This window comes from Antrostomus carolinensis, unplaced genomic scaffold, assembly GCF_000700745.2.
Source record: "Antrostomus carolinensis isolate BGI_N321 unplaced genomic scaffold, ASM70074v2 scaffold9904, whole genome shotgun sequence".
Classification (NCBI taxonomy): domain Eukaryota; kingdom Metazoa; phylum Chordata; class Aves; order Caprimulgiformes; family Caprimulgidae; genus Antrostomus; species Antrostomus carolinensis.
In genome coordinates this window covers 3,708-26,392 of record NW_010310196.1, presented here as the reverse complement: position 1 = coordinate 26,392, position 22,685 = coordinate 3,708, and the positions used below count along the sequence as shown (strand labels likewise).

The 22,685-nt window shown below is 44.5% G+C and overlaps 1 protein-coding gene across 1 annotated transcript in view; it reads left to right on the top strand.

Annotated features, from left to right (window-relative positions):
* BRSK2 (BR serine/threonine kinase 2) overlaps nt 1-22,506 on the top strand; it is a 163,662-nt gene extending 141,156 nt beyond the window's left edge. The window contains exons 20-22 of the mRNA XM_029084586.1: nt 920-1,009; nt 9,941-9,988; nt 22,283-22,506. Of these exons, the coding sequence (XP_028940419.1) occupies nt 920-1,009; nt 9,941-9,988; nt 22,283-22,506 (362 nt within the window). The remainder of the gene's footprint in view (nt 1-919; nt 1,010-9,940; nt 9,989-22,282) is intronic.
* Nucleotides 22,507-22,685: the final 179 nt, after the last annotated feature.

Genomic DNA, 22,685 nt, shown 5'->3' with positions numbered 1-22,685 from the left:
TTCCCAAAGAGGTGAAGTTGCCACCACCAGTGCTAAAACGGCTGCTCTGTGCATCACACCTGAATTATCTCCCTGTGCTGTCCCCTTGTTTCACTCGAAGGTCTCAGTGTCTCACCTGGGCACTGTGCGGTTCCTGGTTTCTTCCTTCTGACAGAAACATGCAATCAGCTCTTTGCTTCTGGGTGGCCACGTGCCCCTCACAGGAGCTAAAACAAAGAAAGAAACAGACAAACCCCAGCCTTTTCTGTCTTTACAAAAGGAGCCCAGAAGCCATTCTTCATAGAATCATAGACTGGTTTGGGTTGGAAGAGACCTTAAAGCTCATCCAGTCCCAACCCCCCTGCCAGCAGCAGGGACACCTTCCACTAGACCAGGTTGCTCAAAGCCTCATCCAGCCTGGCCTTCAACACTTCCAGGGAGGAGCAGCCACAGCTTCTCTGGACAACCTGGGCCAGAGGGAAGAATTTCTTCCTAATATCTAATCTAAACCTCCCCTCTTCCAGTTTAAAGCCATTACTCCTCATCCTGCCCTTGTCCAAACTCCCTGCCCAGCCTTCCTGGAGCCCCTTCAGGTACTAGAAGGATGCTAGAAGGTCTCCCTGGAGCCTTCTCTTCTCCAGGCTGAACAGCCCCAACTCTCTCAGCCTGTCCTCGTAGGAGAGGTGCTCCAGCCCTCGGATCATCCTTGTGGCTTCCTCTTCCCCCTGTTAAGTCCAGCTCACCACAGACCCCATTAGCGTGGGAACTGCATGACAGTTCCTCAAAGCCGTGCCTTCAGCTGAAGGACAGATACAGTCAGTACACTCTTGGGGACAAGACTGAAAGGAAGGTGCTGTGATCCTTCCCCTCCAGCCTGGGTGATATGAGGATTTGGCTCCCGCTCCTCTCACACCCATTTGTGCCTCTTCTCTCCTCACAGGTCCAAGCCGTCGTTTTAAGAGGGTAGTAGAAACCATTCAGGCACAGTTGTTAAGCACACATGACCAGCCTTCAGTGCAGCAGTTATCAGGTAAGTAGTTTCTACTTTTGAGCACCTTGCTTCAGCAGGGCCAGGAAGGTGAAGTGCCTCTCAGTACCAGGAGGCTGAGGGAGGCCATCCCTCTGATTACAGTGAGAAACGAGCTCTATTCAGACAGAGCAGTAACACCCCGCACCCACCCTACTCCTCCCTCTCTCATTCCCACTCCAGTGCTCCCAGTGCATTCCCCAGTTGAACAGCTTCTGCCCTCCTCCCGCCCAAAGAGCCATTTGCCTGCTTCTCCATCAAAAGCTGCATCATCAATAGATCTTCCAGATTTTCTCCAGCTCCAAAATCTCCCAGAATAGGGACATGCTGTAGAAGACACCTGATTTTCCAGCCCTTCAGACGTGCTTTAGAAACATCCAACTTCAGAGGGTCCCAGGACAAAGCCAAGAGCTACTTCTGACTTAGAGATTAACAGCAGTGTTTTCAGATGGTCAGACAGTGGCTAATAGTTTCCAGTAGTGTGGTCAGATTCTTGGCCCAATACTGTGGTAGCACCAATCGTATCCTAAGGTTCTGCAGAAGCTGTATTTTATCTATTTTTAAAGTAGATTTCAGTTCCTCATGGTGGTAAAGAAAGCCTTACGTGTGTGTCCCTGTGCAGTGACATCAATCTGTATCTGCAGGCACTGGTAATACAGTCCCATTATGTAGCACATGTTCACTCTGAACCCTAGTGGTGACACACACACAAAAAAATACCAGTCTTAACTCTTCTGTCCTTTAAAAGGACAGAACAAAGGGAAGAAGGTGAAAACTGAAAATTGAAGGAAGCTTAGCTATTGGAAGTGCTTCAAGGAAGGAAAAATGGGGAGAAGCAGAAAGAATGTACAGATATAGGGAAGAAATAGGAGCAAGGCAGAGAGCAGAGGCTGCAGGGAGAAGACAAAGAGGCAGGAGTGGGAAGAATTTTCCCCTTGTCTGAGGATGAGAAGGTATTAACTAAATATTATACATAAAAGCTAAATTCTGTGCTTGACCTTTGTGTGAACCAGCCAAGACAAAAGTGGAGGAATGAAGTCAGCCCGCAGTTAAATCCCAGATCTCCTTGGCTCATTGCACATGCGGGTTACATCCCTCTGGTCTAACAGTGTGGCTTTAACAGCTGAAGATAAAATAACTCCATCTAGAAGCGTGTATGCTCACTATGTGACAGAGAAGTGTGCTCAGTTCAGGAAATACTGTTTTCCACTTTGCTTTTGCCCTCCAGCATTGCCTGGCCTTCTGCACGCTGGACTGCAAGGGTGCCCAGCGCATGGGCTGTTCTGTTAGGAAACAGGAAAGGTGAGGATACTAGAACTGGGGTTGATTCAGGTTTTTTTTTACTGTCTGGACTTTTGAAATGAAATCAAACTCAAGGAAGCAGCCAGAATTTTCTTCCAGCCCTTCCTCTTGGGAAATGCTGGGGCCAAGTGGGAGTGAGGGGAATTAGATAGAAAAGCATCCTTTGAGTCTAGTTCGTATTACCCCTGATGCATGAACAATATTCAAGCATTCCTTGTTTCTTAGAGAAAGAAGTGTACCCTTACCTTCTGGTGAGGAAAAATTGTTAAAAAATAAATAACACGATGATCTCTCTCTTAACTTCTTCACCTTAGTATGTGCTAGCTACTGAAGCTCTCTAGAAAGACTTGGATGCTGTTGCATACTTGCATGTGAATCAGGCTGTCTCCCTAAGAAAGTCGTATTAGAGCAGAAATAAAAACCATTCATCTGACTAAGGCTCAGGGAGATGTTTGGGGCAAACTGTGCTGTGAAAAATATATCTGACTTAGAGTTTTGCTCTGGCTCTGGAATGGACAAATCATATTACAGACACAGAATCTCGTTCTGCTGCCTAAAGCTACGTGAGAGCATGTCATTCTAGCAGGGAAAACCCTGCCTGATCTTTAACGCCAGAGTGGAATGGGTAACTCCACATGGAGCAAAACCAAAATGAATGGTCTCTTTAAGAGACTTAAAAATGAGAATTCCCTCAGCCAGGGAGTTACCCAGGCAAGACAGTTCATGAGAGACAGAGTTCCAGACTATCCTGTATCATATCCTGATCAGGAATATGCAAGTCTCTCGAAAAATAAATAAGTAATTCAACCTGAAAAATTTAGATGGGAGCAGAGCACAAGGAAAAGAGAAAAGGAAGGGGGGGAAAAAATGATTGTTACCAAGAAGAGACAACCTGTGCATCAGAGTAAGGAGGCCCTGTGGTTCACATCCCCAGGCAGTGAGAGGGTAAGGGGAAATAAAGGGATGAAGAGTCAGCAGGAGTTCACATTCAGCCCCTTGTTTAGCTGGGTGGCTGTGGTTGGGAAGATGCGTGCAAGAGCTTCCTAGAAATTGCCATGGAATTACTCAGCATTTCTTACTAGAAACAAGGCAGATTCTTCTCTGTTTCTATTCTTCTCCCATATTCCCAGCCCTGAACACTTCACAGTAGTTGTGGTGGCTGGACTCCTATTCAGGTTGATGGTTTGAGGACACTCTGTAGACAGGCCAGCACTGCAGCAGAATGAGCTCACACTTCACTTTGACTCTCCTCTTGCACGGCCCTGAGGGTACTGCTGGCTCTGACCAGCAATACTGGCCCAGCACTGGAGATTTTCCTGGCTCGTTGTGTGCAGACATATCCTCTGTACAATTGCCTCCCCTGCCTTTTAGTTCAGATGCCATGACAGGTGGGGTGATGAAACCCACCTGTGGAAGGTGCATGCATGTAAAGTGAGACCTGCAGAAGGGGAAGGTTGACTGAACACAGTATGAAGCAGAACAGGAGGAGCTAATAAGCGTATGGCAGCGGTAGTCCTTCCTCTCCTGCCCTCTCTGATCTGTTGTGCAGCATGCCAGCCCACTAAGCCGGCTTGCCTGGGTTTCAGAACGCACTTTCCTCTTTCTCATTTCCTCCAGCTCACAACAGTGTTTGTAGATGTCGTTCTGCCCATGCATCTGTGTGTGTGTGTGTGTGTGTTTGTGAGCCTGATATGTACCTGATTTAGGCAGATGTGTTTCTGTGTCACACTTGAGCACCTTATAATCTCTTTTCCCCCTGGATATCCCTCCATTCACTTCCATTTTTCCTTCCTGAGACTGGGTGTGCTTATTTCTTCTGACATACTCTGAAGCAGGAAAATAGCTTCCCTCCCTTACCTGAATAAGTGTGTAAATAAATGAAATCTATCCCAAAAGCTAATGTAATACTTCCAAAATCCACTGTCCAGTTGGCCAAATGTAGTGCAACATATCAGCCTTCATGTTTCAGGACATGAAATCCTCCGTGGTACAACTGCTGAGACAATACCAGGTCTACAGACTCATGACTGGCATAGAACAAGTAGATGGGGATTGATTGCTCATTTTTTCTTCCCAATGAAAGAACTAGAGGCCATTGTATGAAACTAGTGGAAGTCACGTACCACAGAAATATTGGAAGGTGTGTCTCCATGTCATGTAAGACCTGTGGAACTCCTCGCTGAAGCAGGTTCTGAACACTAGGAGCTTGCAGACACTCATCTTTCCCTGAGTACTTCTTGCTCACAGGGAGGTTGGATGACTCCCTGGAAGAGAAATCTTCATGAGGATTGCTAGACAGAGAAACCGCAGCAGGCTCAGGAGATCTCTGACCTAAAAGTGGTGAGAGAGTGAGGCAGTGTTAGGAGGAAGCGTTCTGTACGCCTGGCTTGCTCTTGGTTACACTCCTGCATATCCATGTGTGGCTGCTGGTGGAGACAGAGCACGAATGGTTTGGGCCTTTGATCTGAACCAGAATATCCATGTGTTCTTGTTACTGGTATCACAAAATCCATTCAGCTTAGCGAGGCCATGAAAGGACAGTCCCTTTTGGATCAAGAATGGGGATCGCTGTCTTATGAGAGCTGCTGCCCTTGTCTGTCATCCATGTATGGCTCCATCCAGGAGCCTTATACTCAGAATCTCTCCGTAGGTATCCCTGGGCAGGACTTCCCTTTGGTAGGTTAAAAGCATCTCTCTCCGTGGAAGAAAATATCTCAGATTTGTGCCTTTGTTTCAGCTCAGTACTCTTTCTATTAAATCATAAGCTGTTTTCCTCCAATGCCTTTGCACAAAAGAGTAGTAGAAACAGCTGGTGGATAGGGACATGCAGAAGCCATCTGTGATCATTCACAGGGTATCCATTTTTATTTCCCTAATATTTTCTTGCCTCTTTGGGCTTTGTTTTTAGGTGTGGGGTGCTTCATATTCTTATTTTTTCCCATTTCTCCATGTTCTGGGCAATCAGCAATACTGAAATAGCCTTTTTAACTTCTTTGTAGCTGGTTTTCTGTTTCTTTATTATATTTATTGGCTTCATGTCAGATTTTAAACATTTTAACCATTTTAGCATCTCAAAGTTCAGAGCATCTCAATGTTACTGCTGGAAATACCTTTCATCAGTATAAAGAAGTGTTTTGAGACCACATCCAGCTTCAAAACAGGGCAGTGCAAGTTCTTACTCGTTGTGTATGTCTTCTCTATATGCACTCAAGCTCTCTTCTTGCGCTGGTGTACAGCTCAAAAACCAAAACACATTTATGTGACTTAAAAAGCTTTCCTAGAGCACTGATCTGTGAATTCTGAGTGTTCACTTTTGTGGCTCACAAAAACTGTAGGTTGGTTAATTTGCTACAAAAAATTAGTAACTTAGGGGTTCCAAATATGCGAAGGATTTTATCATCAAGACAGAAAAGGGAGTGAGGAGCAGATGAATCGCTTTTCAAAGTAAACTTCGAGCTGCAGATTCAAACCAGGGTTATACAAATGCCAGTTTGGAATTGGACTGCAAGTCAGTTTTATCCAGGGCTCCTCCAGGTCTCAGGTTTATCTTGTTTCCTGCGTTCTTGTGTGATCCTTTATATCTTACTGCTCTTGTAGTGTCTGGGGCGATCACATCATCTTGCTGTCAGGGTTCCCACCTACCAAAGGTGCCGTGTAATGCCTGGGTAGATTGGCAGAGCACTGGGGTTTTTTTTTTTGCTAAACAGCTTTATCATAGAATCACAGAATGGTTTGGGTTGGAAGGGACCTTAAAGATCATCCAGTCCCAACCCCCCTGCCAGCAGCAGGGACACCTTCCACTAGACCAGGTTGCTCAAAGCCTCATCCAGCCTGGCCTTCAACACTTCCAGGGAGGAGCAGCCACAGCTTCTCTGGGCAACCTGTTCCAGTGTCTGACCACCCTCACAGTGAAGAACTTCTTCCTAATATCTCAGCTAAACCTCCCCTCTTTCAGCTTAAACCCATTTCACCTTGTTTTGTAATGGAATGCCCTTATAAAAAGTCCCTCCCCAGCTTTTTTGTAGCCCCTTCAGGTACTGGGAGGCTGCTACAGGATTATTACTGAGCAGACCTCATGAAAATTAACTGAGTAGTCCTGAAATAAAGCATGTAGAAAAAAGTCCAAGCTCTCCAGTTTTGCTAGGAGAACATTGTGTTTCAAATAAGCACCCAAACACTTATGAATTCCAGTTGAAATTATAACTGTCTTGGATCAGAGGAGCTGGTGGCTCCCTTGAGATCATCTCCCTTAATGGAAATGTTTACTGGGGACTGTGAGCATCTGGCAGGAGATGTTCAGTGCTCTTTGGGATCTAGCCCTGGATTTGGAGGAGCAGCTGTTTGGGTGAGATTTCCTGAGCTGAGACAAGTCTCAGTCTTATTGATACCAGAAGCATCAGAAACCGGGCGGCTTGCTTGTGAAATTTATGTAGGATAGAAACACAGAAACTAAAGAAAAAAGAAAATCAGGAAAGAAAATTCAGTAGAATGCTAGCACTTCTAATGGATTTGGTGCTTGTTTGGCCTTTTGAAGGAAGGTCTTACTTTAACTGAAGCATTTGCCATCTGTTAATGAACTGAACTCGGTGTCATATATGAAAGAGTCTTGGTCAAATCCAAAGCGTGGGTGAGTGCCAGCAATCTCTGTGAAATAAGGAATTGCCTTATCATCAGAAGGACTGAGATCTGACACTGCCACTATGCTTTAATTAAAAAAATTAAGCATCACACATTAAAAATGCAGTTACATGACCCATTGATTCTTCTCAGACAGCTAAAGGCCTTTGGACCCTGGCTTTATTCACCTCACATAACACCTGGATCCTGCAGTCACTGGGTTATGGATTATTATCCATGAGCAGAAACTGACTGCCAAGAATCTAAGGCTTTCTAATTAGAATGAAAATTCTACTTTAAAATGATGAAATACTTTATCATTTAGAGTACTTACTAAAGCAGATGTTACAATATGATGGAAATGAAAGAAGTATTAAAGTAATTATTATAACAGAGAAGCTGAAGGCGTATTAACTCTCTTCATCTTTCAAGAGATGTGGTATGAGCTACTGTTTCTGGTGTGCTCATGTTTGCTGTGCCTTAGGAATGGGGAAAAACCAACTTGATGGTGTCTTGGAAAGACATAAAAAATAAAAATAAATTCCTTTGTAGTTCCTGGGCCTGGCCATGGCAATAAAGAGAATGTAAATTATAGGTGTGCATAAAAGTTTTAAGAAAAACAAAAGTAGAGGGTTTATTAGTGTTCCTTTGATATTTTTCCATGGTCTTAGATTTCAAAAAAGGCTTTGTGTTTTTCCTTACCCATGAAAATGAATTCTATAACCTGCAAATTTAGTTCTTTAGGAACAAAATGGGGTACAGAGCCCGAGATGCTGTGCTGTCGAAAAGCCTGTGTGACAATCCTTTTTCCCTGTTGGAGATCTGTCAGTTTGTGTTCTAATCACATGATTAATGTATGTAGCCCTGTTCCATAATTAGCTTTAAAGGAAATACTAAAAAAGAGCTACGCTGACTGCAAGTGCCTTAGAAAAAAGACAGTATTCTAAACTATTAACCTGAGGAGACGTGATGATTTTTAATTTGTTAAAATTAACAAGGAAACAGAAATATCAGTTTCAGGAGAATCTTAGTAAACCAGCCACAATGTTTACCTCCTCTGACCTTATCCAAATACTACATTTTTTTGTTTCCAGACTTGTGTGGCCAGTCAGTCTGGATAGACTTAAAGGGAAAATTCCAGGTGTTGGAGGTGGGAGTCAGAAACAATCTTTCAGTCATAGTTGAGACTTTCCTTTCTCTTATGTGCTTCTTCAGAGCATAAGTTCTGCTCACGATTGGGTGAATGCTCTCAGCCCTACTGTAGATCTCTGTTACTCTACATTACAACAAGGTGTAGGTGACTCAGAGGGGGCTCGACAGGAACCACTAAAAAGCATGAGACAGCAAACTTCTCCAAGTTATTAAAGAAAAAAAAATGATACAAACTCATGGCTGTGACTTCTGGTTGTTGGCTCAATCAGCAGCTGTAAGCACTTCCCCTGTTAGGCATCGTCAGGGAGAAATGTATTTTGGGAGCTTAATCTGCCTTCACTCAGTCAGACAAGCCAAAGAATTTCAAAGGCAGGGAAACTCCTGGCCTCTCTGACACCTCTGATACCTTGTTCCAGTGCTTGAATTCTCTCTTCTCCTTCACCTCCTTCCTTTTTCCCCTTTCTCTTTCTCTCAGTCTTGTTCCTTTCTGAGAGACCTTCCATGAGTATCATCTCACATTGACTTCTGCCAGCCCTCCTCTAACCGTGGGGGTGGAGAGCAGATAGCTGCTGCTTCAATGCTTTGACCAGTGCCACTGGACCAAGCACCCACCCTCTCTGCTCCGTGCTTTCCCAGATTATCTATGCCTGCATCGGAAAACATACATATCCATGCTCTTCTAGCATGGGTTCAGCTTACCCAAGCATATCCAGCACCCCTTCCTCCTTTTCTGAAATTACTTTTCTTGGTATTTAAGGAGAGGAAAGCTGAGAAATTATCCTGCCCTATCTCCTGCAGGTTTTTCAGCAGATGGGGAGCAGTTAGATCTTCCGAGCAGTTAGGATTTCTCAGGATATGTGTGCCTGTTTCCAAGAAGCCGATTTCTTGAATACCTGAGTGTTGTTCATTGAGAGGCCAGGCAAGAGGAGATCTGAGACTGAGCTGAGTGCTTTAACTGTCAGCCACTTGCTCGGCAGCAGGTGGGTGCTCCACAGTGCCCAGCACTCATGGATGCACCAATTTTGATCCCAAATGCAAGGGAATCCTGGTGAACAGCAGCAGATCTGGCTTGCCAGCAGGTTCCATGTAGAAGTGTGCAGCAGGGCTGGTCCTTTCTGCTTTAAGGCTGACATGTAGAGCTATTTCTGCTTGTTGCACCTGAGTAAGAAGCACTCAGAGGCGGTGGCAATGGGAGCTGTACACAAAGTGGACAGTAATCATAGAATCATAGAATCATAGAATCATAGAATAGATTGGGTTGGAAAAGACCTCCAAGATCATCAAGTCCAACCCAATTGCCTGTGAATAGAGCAAGAGGAGTAAGAGACTACACATGAATGAGAGAGGCAGAGTTATGCTGAGGACTTGGACATTATCCTCTGGGGTCTAAAAGATGTTTTTGAGTCATGTAAGTCTCCTTCTCAGTCCATGTCCAAGAGCACAGCGCTGCATCTCCTCCCTCTCTCCAGGTTTTTGCTGTACCCAGATCACTGGCTGGGCATTTCCTGGCTGTTGCAGGCTCCCTTGCAAAGCTGTCTGGGTGAAACAACATATTCAAGGCTTTTAGTTTGCTAATGTGGTGGCAGAATATTCCCCACACCTCCTCAGTACCGATAGCTATGATAAAGAGGTGAGTGGAAGCAGCGGCACTGAGGCAGCGGCCGCTCCCAGTCGCAGGGCCAGGTTTGCACTGGCATACAGTGGGTGGTGGAATTTGGCCTGGGTTGTGTAAAGACCAAGATGCGTGTATGTTTCCTGCTTCAGGTAATAATGTGCTAAGTTAACTACTTTATGCACAGAGGTATGGAAACCTTTTTTTTATGTTTTTCCCTCCCTCCCTCCTCTTTCCGTTCTATGCTCCAGACACCACTAACTGTATGGAGTTGATGACTGGCAGACTTTCCAAATGTGGTAAGAACTTCCTTCCCTTCTGCCTTTTCTCCTTCCCCAGCCCCTGCTGAGCAACATAATAACGCGCCGTCCTGTCCCTTCCACCTGTTCCCCTTCCCTATCCCTGCTCTTCAAGACTCCCCACCCCGTAACAGCCCTCTCTGTCCTTCACTTACCCGGTGGACACAAGCACATGCCCCTGATTCTGCTCCTCCCCATCCATGCACAGATGCATAGGCTCCACCACGGCTTTCCCCTCATAGCACAAGTGTGTGGTGTTGCACTTGAGATTCCCACCCTCACTGTAACCCAGGCCAGTGATTTTCTTTTTCTTTCTTGGTTTGTTTTTTTTTTCCCTCTTTTGTTTACTTGCTGCCTTTGATTCATGATTCTTCAGTCCCTTTTCTGCCGTGAAGCTGAATGCTGCCCTGCTAGCTGCTGTCTCCCTTGGTTTCCTGCTATGTATTGAGACAGGATTGCTATGTTATTTAATTCCCTCTTGCATCCACTCCCTTCTTCCCCAGATATCCTTGGGGTAAGACCCTTTCAAATCTTCTAGAAGACACACTGCCTGTTATGTCTCAGGCACTTAGCTAGTGTAAATTGGCATAGTTCCAGTCTGGTCTTGGGGAAAGATGTTGCATCTTTAGTTGGAGGAGTAGTCAGTCGCCCTACTGGAGATTCAGAATTTTCCTAGGAATGAGGGTAAAAAAAAAAAAGAGTTTCCTGCAAAACTTGCAGCTCAGTTTGCCTGGGATTCCAGGGGTTTTGGTTAACTTGTCCCTTGCCTTCCTTCCCCTCTATTCACACGCAGACAGCTTTTTCCTTTCATCACCTGTGCCCCTACTGACTCCTCCAAATACAATAGTGGAAATACCCAAATACTCTAAGAGAGGTTTTTGTCTAATTACTTATATCTTGTACAGAAAGGTTCTGTACAAGAGAACTCTGTTCTCTTTAGATTTCTATGCTGGTATCTGGGTTGAATTGAGATATCTCTGTGAAAGGCAACACAAGCTGTTGAGGAAATAATCACTAAGCTAGGACCGCTCTCCAGGTGGACCTGTGACAACTCCTGTGTCATCTCTTCTTAAAATCTTCTGAATTTGTTGTGGAGTCAGTAACAACAAAGGAAAATTATCACCGTGGAGATAATATTAGGTTTATATGTGTGTGACTGAGGCAGAATTTGGCCCATTTCCTGATCTCTTTCCTTTAAGCTGCAGCTTTGCTGGTGGGAGTTTTTCCTTAGGAGCTCATTTGATTTCTTATGTGAGTTTTCTGGGTTATACCATTTCTGATCTCCTCATGAAAACTCATTTAAGTTGCAGGCAGACCTCCAGCTTCTTTCTGAAGGCATCAGACAGCAAATCCCTCTTCTCCCTCAAGCCTTTGTTTCTTGCCTGGATCTGGCATTCCACATCATACAAAAATATTGAAATGCTGATTCTACTGATTGCTTACAAGTTAATTGAGCTACACAGATAACCAGCCAGGACTCGGCGTTCCCTAGATAAGAAAGCACTACTGCTCACTCCCAATTCGGGCAGGACTTCCAGCTGCCACAGTGTCAGCATCAGTCCAACAAGGGACAAAGAGGACAAGGTGAAAGCCAGCAGGGAGACTAGTTTGTGGCAGCTACAGCACAGACAGAACACGTACATATATCCAGAGAAGAGAAAGGACGGGTTATAGGGGTTTAACCTGTGGAGCTACTTCCTTTAAATCATATTCCTGGTGGTGTGCTAACACACCACATAAGCAGCGGTGGGTGCTCCATGCTGAATTCCACCCTCCCATATGAGTGAAGAGCTATTTCATGTGCAGGAGAGATCACCCACAATTTAGACAGGGAGGCAAAAGGGAACGATGCAGCATTTAGCCTATTAGTGGCAAATTGTCCTCTGTGACTTTGAGAACAGGGAACCCTCTGTGAAGTTGACACAATATTTATGTAGTAACAACAGATATTGTAAGAAAAACTGTTCTGTGTGGGTTTTTGACCTCATCATTGTTCCATATTCTAAGAGTGAGCACAGGGGGTCATTTTTTAAGAGGTAACACTGGAACAGGAAGAGCTAATCAGATGCTTTATGCCTGGCTCAGGCATCTGAAAGCTCTGGTGGGAATGAGGAATATCTTTTCACCCACTAGAACTCATTGAATGTTGTCCTTATCAGCAAGGCAAATTTATTTAATCCTTTAAATGTTATCTCATCTTCCGCTAGCAGTGGTCATCAGTCTGAGAAGTGATTTTGCATATAGCCATTGGCATTAAAAAACAAGTTAATATTGAACAGCAGAAGTATGTCATAGGAGCTGCCCATGTCCAAATGACATAATGGCTGCTGTATCAACCCTACCTGTGCACACCAGGAAACTGCTGCCAACTCTTAAGATTTCACAACAGAAGATAATAATTTGGCTCATAACAAAGTTGAAATGCACATTGGAGTGGAATATTTTATTTTACGTTTCCACCCATTTCAGCAGGGGAATGGGCATTTCTGCTGTCAGAAAGACAAAACTGGTTTCCGTGAAGTCTTTCTTGTCTGTTCATAAGATTCAATTTACCTTGTAAAAATGAAAACCTTTACATTTAAAATGCAGCTGTAACCTGAAAGCTGCCTATAGGAGTGATACCTTCCGACTTACTTAGCTGATCTATTCCTTCTGTGTATATAGAGCCAAATCAGTTTAGTGACAAATAAGCTTTACCACTTTACATGCTGCTGTTAAGCCTTATAAAATCAATGCAGCTGTAAAAGAATGAGCTGGATTCTGTTTCTTTTGAGGCAGGATTGAGAGAACTGTTTACTACCATCTAATCTGGTATTTATGTCTATCTCACTGAAGAATAGGTTGTATAATTGACAATGAGTTTCTAATAGATTCTGCAGAGCCTTTACATAAAAAAACCCCAAAACATCAATATAATACACAAACTAGAAAGCTCTCCAGCTTGAACCACAAAGCTGGGAATTAGAAAGCAAGTGTCATCGTAGATTGAGTACATTGGAGCTGGAGCCATTGATATACACCACCCAGAAGCCCACAATGCCGTTTCAGGAGTCCTTGTTCAGAAAAGAGTCTGTCTTTACAAACTTTAATGACTTTAAGTCCTTTAAATAGTGAGCTGAGAATTTCTTTGGGTGGTTGACTCAGTAGTAAAGCTGGTGTCTAGCCTTTGATAGGTCCCCTTCCTAACTATCCCCAGTTTTTTGGAGTCCTTAGTAAGTTTTGCCAAGGTGCTGGCTGCTGGCAGAAAGCTCTGGAAGACCTGCCTTATTCTCTGCCTTCTGAGAAACACTTACCAGGGAGCCTGTGAACTTTCCAGTCTCCACACTGTAGCTGTCGGGGGCTGAATTTTATTTCCAAGTAAGGCGATCTTTGCTTGTTGCTTTCCATCCCTCATGACTCTCAGGAAAGTCTTCAGTTACATCAGTGGCACTTCCATGGAACTAGGTGACGATAAGAGGAGGAAGAGGTTGGTATGTGTAACTAGTGCAGCCCCAGTCACGTTATGCTATCATGTTAGGCACCGTACAGCCATATGTTCCTGCAAAGTCTTAGACCATAACCCTGTGACAGCAGGCTGGCCAGAAGACCTTGTGTTTATTCTTAAACATCCACTTAACATTCAAAACCTTGATTCCTGGCACCAGAGTTAAACAAAAAGCTTTACAGATCCTTGTGTGCACCAGCAGCTATCACCAAAGTGATCTAATCAAAGCAGAAACACAGCAAATCCACTTGCCTTTCCTATCTTTCCAATGTATCTCACTCAAATCTCCTGCTTCCAGTGTTTAGGACTTGACACAACTTCCTATTGAGAGCCATCTGACCTTGTCCCCCCACAGCCAGTCATCCTCCGTGGACATGGTGCAGTTGCACAGGCAACTGTTTCTCTTCACAGCTCCTTGGAATCACAGTTTGATCCATACAGACACAAGCCCATGTCAATAGCATCCCAAGCTACTTGAGAAATTAGGTGACATTGTGTAGTTCAAAACTGTTTACGTCACATTTGGGTTGCAGTTGCAGCATGCAGCGTTGTGAGTGCTCATTTACAGACTGTTGGTGTTACTAGCAGGAGCAAATCATAGAATGGTTTGGGTTGGAAGGGACCTTAAAGCTCATCCAGTCCCAACCCCCCTGCCAGCAGCAGGGACCCCTTCCACTAGACCAGGGTGCTCAAAGCCTCATCCAACCTGGCCTTCAACCCTTCCAGGGAGGGGGCATCCACAACTTCCTTGGGCAACCCGTTCCAGTGTCTGACCACCCTCACAGTGAAGAACTTCTTCCTGATATCTCAGCTAAACCTCCCCTCTTTCAGCTTAAACCCATTTCCCCTTGTTTTGTCATTAACTGCCCTTATGAAAAGTCCCTCCCCATCTTTCTTGTAGCCCCTTCAGGTACTGGGAGGCCGCTATAAGATCTCCTCGGAGCCTTCTCTTCTCCAGGCTGAACAGCCCCAACTCTCTCAGCCTGTCCTCACGGGAGAGGTGCTCCAGCCCTTGGATCATCCTGGTGGCCTCCTCTGGACTTGTTCTAGCTGCTCCAGGTCTCTCTTGTGATGGGGGCTCCAGAACTGGATGCAGTATTCCAGGTGGGGCCTTACGAGAGCAGAGTAGAGGGGCAGAATCACCTCCCTCGACCTGCTGCCCACGCTGCTCTTGATGCAGCCCAGATACCTGGATTTGGTCCTCTTGGAAGTGATCCTGATTCATATTGGCATTAATTAGAGTAATCCTGCTTCTCACGAAGTAGCTATTTGATGAAAGAGGAGGTTGGTGATTTGCATGATGAAGTCGTAACTGACGGCAGCAACACTGATGTGGAAACCTCCAGAAAAAAAAGTGTATGCTGTCCTTCCAGCTGAAGGGCTCTTCTCACCACTGTCACACTGCCAGGTAGTCAGAACAGTGTTTTTTAATTAGCATTTCTGAAAAAGGTGCTGGCTACTGGTCTTTCTGAGCGTGGCTGATTTTTCCTGTCTAAATTCTGACCCAAATGAGAAGAGATAAAAGAAGATGACCCACCTGAAAGATCATATATTCATTCATAATGGGTGGATCACCATAAATGAGATAAGTCAAATTTTCCAAAGAGTTCAAGCCAGGTTTCCCAGTTATCCCTGGTCATTCTACTGGTATCCTCCGCTGTCCAAATGGATGGCTGACTCCCCACACACTCTAGTCATATCTCTTCATTCTAGTGTTCTCTTAGGGAGACTTTTCTTTTCCAGGTCATGACTTACAGAAGAAGGTAGCAACAAAAATGGCAACTTGGCACTAAAGATGAATCCAGATGTACTGAACTATTTGGGACATGCCAGATCCTGCTTTGACAGCTGTGGCTAGATTTTTACTGTCCAATACAAGATCTTTTCCTCTTTCTCTAATAATATCTAATGCAAAAACACAGATATCTCTCTCTCAATTAAGCTCACAGTACTTTATTTATGACAGGCAGTGCTTCAGGGTACTCCATGTGAATATTTGCTTGTTGTACTAAGCTAAATTTGAGATGGCCTCCCTGGAATATTAAATCATATTTTGAAGGGGTTGATTCAGAGGAAATGAGGAGGCAACTTTTCACCAGCTTACACAGGTTGTTTCTCTCCTTAGTAACAGGTCAAAGAACTTAAAACCCATAAGTTCATACCTGAACATCCATCTGTCAGGAAAGGACAAGATCATATTACTAAGTGCCAGTACATTTCTGATATTTTTGAGGACAAAAAATTGGAATGAAGCAGCAGAAGTCTCTTAAGAGAACAGGCAGCAGCAATACCATCATCTGCTGTGGCTTTACGAGTGTAGGTTGTCAGCTTCCCCTCTCAGCACACACTTGTGCAGGCAGATCTTTGTGAAAGGACAGGCAGATACACAGAATTCTTGGGCTGAGTCCTTTACCAGCCTATTTGCCAGAACAGCATGATTCCACAACAGAATCTGGCATCTCTTCATCCCACTGCTATCCTTGCCTGCTCTTTCAGTGCCACCAGCTGTCCAGAGGGATGAATGATTCCCTCCTCTCCATCATCAGGTCTCCTCTTTTCAATGTTGTTATGAGGTGGTTCTGGATTGGCCAGAGCTCTTCATCAGTAATGGACAGGCTTGTTTTCTGATGAATTACTCATGCCTCAGCTCTGCAGAAGGAAATATGCCTCATCTGTTTGGGTCTTCGCTGCCTGTGTTCACCGTTCTCTAACTCATTGGCCAAGAGCTACCTCTCTCAGTTATATTGTCTGTGACAGGAGAGGCTGAACTGGAGCTCAGCTTCTCTGTGTGTCTATGAGAGAGAAAATGAGAGCAATGTCTGTGAGAGCAAGACAGAGGCAGAATAGCCACCTGGATGCATCTGGCTTGTCACAGATATTGGGCCACCATCCTGCAGAGGAGTCGGGATGTTTTAGGGGAGTAAGAACAAGGATGGGTTACAGAGGATTTAAATGTCAGGTTAGTTGTTCCCAGGTGTGTAGCAATTGAAAGTTCCCACCTTCTGCTGGTAGCACAGATACCTGTGTTAATAGTGTGTGATAATCTGAGTCGTTCCCACCAGCAGTTCTGTTTCTGCAAACACTGTTTTCAGTTGGCATTTTTACTGGCAGAGTCTAAGGACTCTGGAATATACAGTGTTGTTACCTTTGGAAGTCACCTTTCCCAGTTGCAATTCAGATGTCCTGCTGAGAAACTGGAGTTGTTCTGTGGACTCTGTGTCTCAATCTTCTCCTCCTGAACTGAAATGAAATCAAAACAGCTGTTCCATTAGGTAACTAACTGGGGGAGAAAAAAAAAAAAAAGGGCAAATTTGTTCTGGTCAATCTGTTGTGACAATTTATAAATCCAGTAAAGACCACACGCATGTCTCTTGAAATGCTTTCCTGACTTCCTGTATTTTTAGACAAGTACTCATCTTGGGATTTTTGCAGTTTCTTCAGCTCACTTCAAGTGACCTAGGATGGGTTCATAGATTAGGAGGAAGTTCTGTGTGATGGCCTCCAGCAAGACATTGCCTTTCTGTCACGCTTCTCCAGTCTAGAGGGAAGCCTTATACATCCAACCATTAAAGAAGTGAAAAATTATTTCTGTAGCCTTCTTCAGTAGTCGGTGAGCTCGCTGAGGCATCTTTCTGATTTGTATTTGTACAATGCCCAGGCAAGGGGCTCTTCAGTCTGGAGAAAGACCCCTAGATGGTATTACAACTAAACAAAGAGGAATAGGCCACTTTTCTCTTTCCATCATCCCTTTCACTGCACATACTCTTGGAGTGGGTTCCATATTTTAAGTCTTCTGGTTTTGATGGCAGAAGAGACTCTGCCAACAGAAACCAAGCAAACAGGCCAAAAAAGCCTAATCTCAACAAAGACGACTAGAACTCTGTCAAAGTAGCAAAATGGGTTTGAAAGGGAGTGGATTATCACCCATCAAGAGAGTGTTTCAATGCCTCATGTGAAAGGAGTGGGATTTTTGTTACGTGATTCACTGAAACCACAGCTGCTATCGAAATACAGAGCAAGCTAGGGATGAAAAAGCTAAGGGGTAAAGAGAAAGGAATGAGTATAGGAAGAAAACCTCAGCAGCAGAGGCAGGCAGAAGACAGTCAGAAAGGATGTGAAAGCAACAAGGGAAGGAACGTGGGCAGCCAGGTTGACAAAGGGTGTCTCTGTTTCCAGTGGAGACCTAGCTTTTCCCATTCACTTTCTCCCAAAGCCTAAGCTAAAAATGCAGAAATACAACATTTGTCAGGCTGTACAGAAAGGAAAGGCAGAAAATAATCCCACAGATGGCTTATTTGTTTTGTGCAAATTTGTGTTCAGCACCACAAGGATTAGTGCATTAAAAATACATAGACTTGAGAGAGATGGTTTCACAGGAGAAGGAAGCGCCTCAGGGTTTGCTTGAATTAAGTCAATGGGAATGTTGCTATTTGCTTCAATGGAAAGAGGTCCAAGTCCTTATCTGCCTGCCTTAAAATGTTACCAAACAGCAGGCTCTAATCAGAGACTGAAGCCTCCAGGCTTGTCCTGAAGCTGCTTGTTCACTACCTCCTGTTATTTTCTGTGGAGAACTCTGAGAGTCTTTGCAAGGTGAAGGTGGAATTTTTGCAAGGTCAGAGCAGGGTCTTGGCAAGGTGCATCCTTTCCTGGCGTCACTTCTGGTGCCTGGAGTGAATCATCTCCTTTTCTTTCCTCTCTTACCTGGGTGCTCTACTTCCACTTTGCTTCTCAAACCTGTGACACCAGTGGGGCTAGGTCAATGTCAGACAGACTTCCTAAGAACAGCAGATGAAACACTGAGGACTGTGAGGGTTGGTACAAGCCACCTGTCCAGCTCCCTTTTACATTTTTTCCTATCATCTCCAGCCCTCATAGTGCCTTTTGTATTAAAATGCATTCACAGTTTTGACCTCTTTTGTGATATCTGGCCATGACAGTGCTGCACACAGGTGCCACAAACCAGTGCCTTCTCCATAAATATATTTCTCTAGCATCTCTTCAATACCTAACCCTTTCATACGCTTCAGTGTTTGCTTTCAAACCCATTCCCCTTCCCCATCTTACAGCATACAGCTCCTTGGTCTAACTCCAAAATGCACATATCCATCTCCTCCTAATAGATGTAAACCCAATGCTCTGAACCTCCCCTCCTGCCTCTGATTCTTCTCATGGTTCCTCAGCCTCGCTACCCTTCACGCCTTCTTTGCTCTGTGTTGATGAACATTTGCTCTCAAGGGAAAAGAAGACCTTAGTTACAGATGCATGAAACAGCAGGGAAGTTTGGAAGAATCAGTGAGCGAAACCTTCATCCCTGTCTGCAGGAAACAGGATGCCATCTCACTTTCTGAAATAGGAGAGGAAGCCTTTTTGAGGCCCCCAGATGAGATGGACTTAGAGGTGTAAGAGCCTCTCAGACATTTGGCACTGAATGCTAGGAGTGGAAGAGTACTGACAAATCTATTCTAATCCATTATCACCTGCATTTTCAAGTCTCGTTTTACTGGATGCATAAGCCCAAAGGGAACTGAGAACTAAGAGGAGCAACACCACGCGCCATTTTCATGCTTCCAGCATAGCCGACCCATGTTTACCTATCTCCAGAGAAAAACGTGAGGACTCTTTGTCTATCCAAAGACCAATATCTAGCTCAGCCCAAGAGTGGGCTAACAACCTGTCATGTAGACATCATCAGTGCAGTGATTGTCTGTATCGCTTGGTGTAGGATCAGTTCCTTCTTGACTGCAGGACAGCAGAGCATTATGACCTCATATTAAATTACAAGTCCAGATACTATAAAAGGCAAAGGAAGGAAAGGGTTAGTGAAATGGCCTATTTTATTTTTCAGTAGCTCTCTTTAAACATCCCTAAGGATTTCTTACCTCCCATTAAAATTTTACCTGAAAACGCTGATTGTAAGGAATCCAGTAGAGATACAGGCATAGAAAAGCAGACTGTTAAATACTTCTGCTGCAGTAAATCTCCAGGCACTTGAAAGCCAGTAGGGCATGGGGAGGAGAAAGGGTGGATGAAACAGGGGCTGCATATTTTAATAGGATGATTAAAAATCCTGTATCAGGACTCAGCAAATACAAGATATATAATTTTTAAAATGTTTTATTGCTCCATTCTTGCAAGTTGTACTTTTGTTTACTGTTCCTGTCTTATGTGAAAACAAAAAACTTCCCCTGATTCCTGCAGAGCCCTGCTTACTCTGCCCTCTTCTTTCCCTCTAAGCTTATTGAATAAACTGCTCAGCTGAATAACTAGAGATATTCCCCTTCCCTTTTCTCCCACCCTAGCAGTCTTTCCCTCTCCAGCATTTTTTTCAGTGCTCTTTTTCATTCTCTCTGCTGACTCCATTTGCTTATGAAGATGAGGGGTCCAAAGCCACATAATAACCAGATCTGCCCACATTCCTGCATTCAAGGCTGAGTGTTTGCTTTTGTTTTTCTTTCTTTCCATTGAAAAAGAGTATCCACCTGAGAGAAGAAGAAATGAGTCTGAGCAGATAGAAATGAGTCTGAGCAGAGGATGTGCCCACAAACCTAAAACAGTTTTAGGGGCACGTAGGGAAATCTCTGAAATAGAAGTCATGGATGTGGAACAGATATCCCTCTTCCAAAGCATTTGGATGCATGTGGAAGGAAGCAGATGGAGCTCCCAGAGGTCTGACCCCAAAATGATTGAGAGTTTGATAGCCCTTCTCTTCTTGGCCAGAAACTGAGATATGTCCTTTGCCTTTGGGCTCTTTGTTTGGGCTCACCTCTAAGGCTTCAGTCAGTTAGGTGACTGATGTCCTTCCAGAAACTAAAAGCCATTTGCTGGTGGCATTGGTGTAACTGAATGCCCAGACAGAACCACGTTCAGCAGTAAGTTAACCACAAAGCAGCAAGCAGAGGAAGACAAGGAATGAATGAGATTAATTAAAGACTCAGACCCTGGACTGTATGTGCCAGCCATTTGATTTTTCTCAATGCCTGTTAACACCCAGAGGAAAGCAGCAACTACCTGGTTAGCACCAGGTAGGGCAGGAAAAAGAGAGTAACACATTCCGTTTTGCAGGGCACAAATACTGTGTATTTCCTCTTTCTTTGTATGAGAGCAGTTGATGTCTGTCTAGCATTTTCCATTTGAGAATAAGAAAGCACTCAACAAGCTCTTCAGACAAGTTCCCATGCACAGAAAGTACTTGCCTGTGGTAGTAACTGGTTTGCTTATGTCTGTAATGAAAGTGAAGGGAAACAGAATAATACCAAGCCATCAGTGTCCACCAGCTGTGGATAAATGGCAATCATCTCTGCTATGAAGAAACCCCTTTGCTCCTGACTGAATGTTCCCATCTCAGGGACAAAAGGTTCCACTCTTCACAGCATCCCCCAGCATCGAAGGCAGATACAAAGAATGTGTTTCCTTTTGGGAGCTGGAGAATGAAATTACTTAGGTGAGATATAAAGGATTTGAATTTGTTAGAACAGTGGAGCCAACAGTCCCAGTATTGAGAAAAGCATCACGGGGTATTAATGGTCATGAACAGGCATCACCTCCACGGTGTACGTTAGATGAAAAACACCTTCAATATCCATGAGCAGAGAATTTAGTGTGAATATCCCTCCTATGTCTGATGAGAATTAATCCCTCCATCCAAGAAAATCAAAAGGGACTAAAATGCCCCAAAAAAGCTGGTAGTAGCTGGTCCCTTTCCCTCGGTAGCACTTCACAGCCTTTCCTCAGGTACAGCCTTCCACACATCGTCTGGCAGAGGACTAGGTGAACAGCATACAGCCCTGCTGCTTGGAGGTCCCAGCGGCATGAAGGATTGTGTTCACGTGCAGTGTCCAACCCATGTCAATACTGCAACCCACTCTAGTGGCTGGCTTAATGAGATACCTGTTCTGCTGGCACGCAAGCCTGCACGCCTCTCTGGAGTGAATGTCTGTGTCACGGAGGCTGTATTATGGAGAGAACAGAAATTCAGGACAATGAGGAAGTAGTTCTTGACCCTTGTAGGTCCCAGAAACAGTCAGATGCATAACAGCCTGCTTCCACAATGTGTTCAGCATCTTCATTTCCAGGTGCCTGTTGTAAGAAGGATGTAAAGGTGCTTAGAAGCTTGCAGGTACGAGCCACAAACCATACATGCAGATGGCAACACTCACGTCAGCCATAGCTCATGTTTCAAACGGTGTTTCCCTTGGAGCACTCCTGTGCTTCGGACTTGGGGACTGAAAGGTGAGCAAGGAGATACTCAGAAGGACGTAAAATGCAAGCAAAGCAAGGCTAATGCCCGGGTAGCCAGAGAGCTGAGCAAGGCTGTGAAGCAAAGCGTCAGTTGGTGACCACATGCAAATGCCCTTTGTGGTAACAGCAGCAGTAAGATGGGATGTGCCTGTCTCCAGCATTCCATCCGCTGATGCTTCAGTGTGGAGTGGCCAAGTGACTCCAAGGAATAGCCTGAACTGCCTCAGCCACATGGTGCTGTGTCCTCCTGCTAGGTGAGACAGCAGTGCTCCCCTGCTCAGGAGAAAACTAGGACCTTCCCCGTAGGTGCTTTATGCTCCCAGCCTCTTTATATCTGTAGGTGTTCCATCCTAAACACTCTTCCTCCTCCTGCTCATTGTCTTCATCCCCCACACACCCCCACGCACGTGGCTCTGGATCTCCTCATCATGTTCTTCTCGTTAAAAACCCCATTGTTCATTTGTTTGTTTGTTCTCTCTCTCTCTCCTCTTTTTCTCTCTCTTGCCCTCTCGTTTTTTTTTTTTCTTTCTTCCTTTCTTTCTTTTTTTGTCTCCTCTGTTTTGTGTACCCAGGCAGCCCATTGAGTAACTTCTTTGACGTAATTAAACAACTTTTTTCAGACGAGAAGAACGGGCAGGTGAGCCATCCCCCCGGCACGCCAACCAAGCATAGCGCAAACAGCAAGCGGAGCGATTCCGGTTCTAATGACTATGGGTCTAGAGGAGACAATAAGTACCCTGCTGGCAAAGACAAGGCAAAGATGGTCTCATCAGTCGGCCTACAAGACCAACCTTAAATAAACACATTAAAAAAATATTAAATAACTTAGGAAAAAACAAAAACAAAAAAGCAAGAAAGAATGAAAGAATATTCCTTAGCAAGCTAGCCTCTAAACTAGAAGGATGTATATACCTTGCCACAACAGTACAAAACTGTCTATAGACAAATTTTGTATGAAGGAATGACTGTATATAT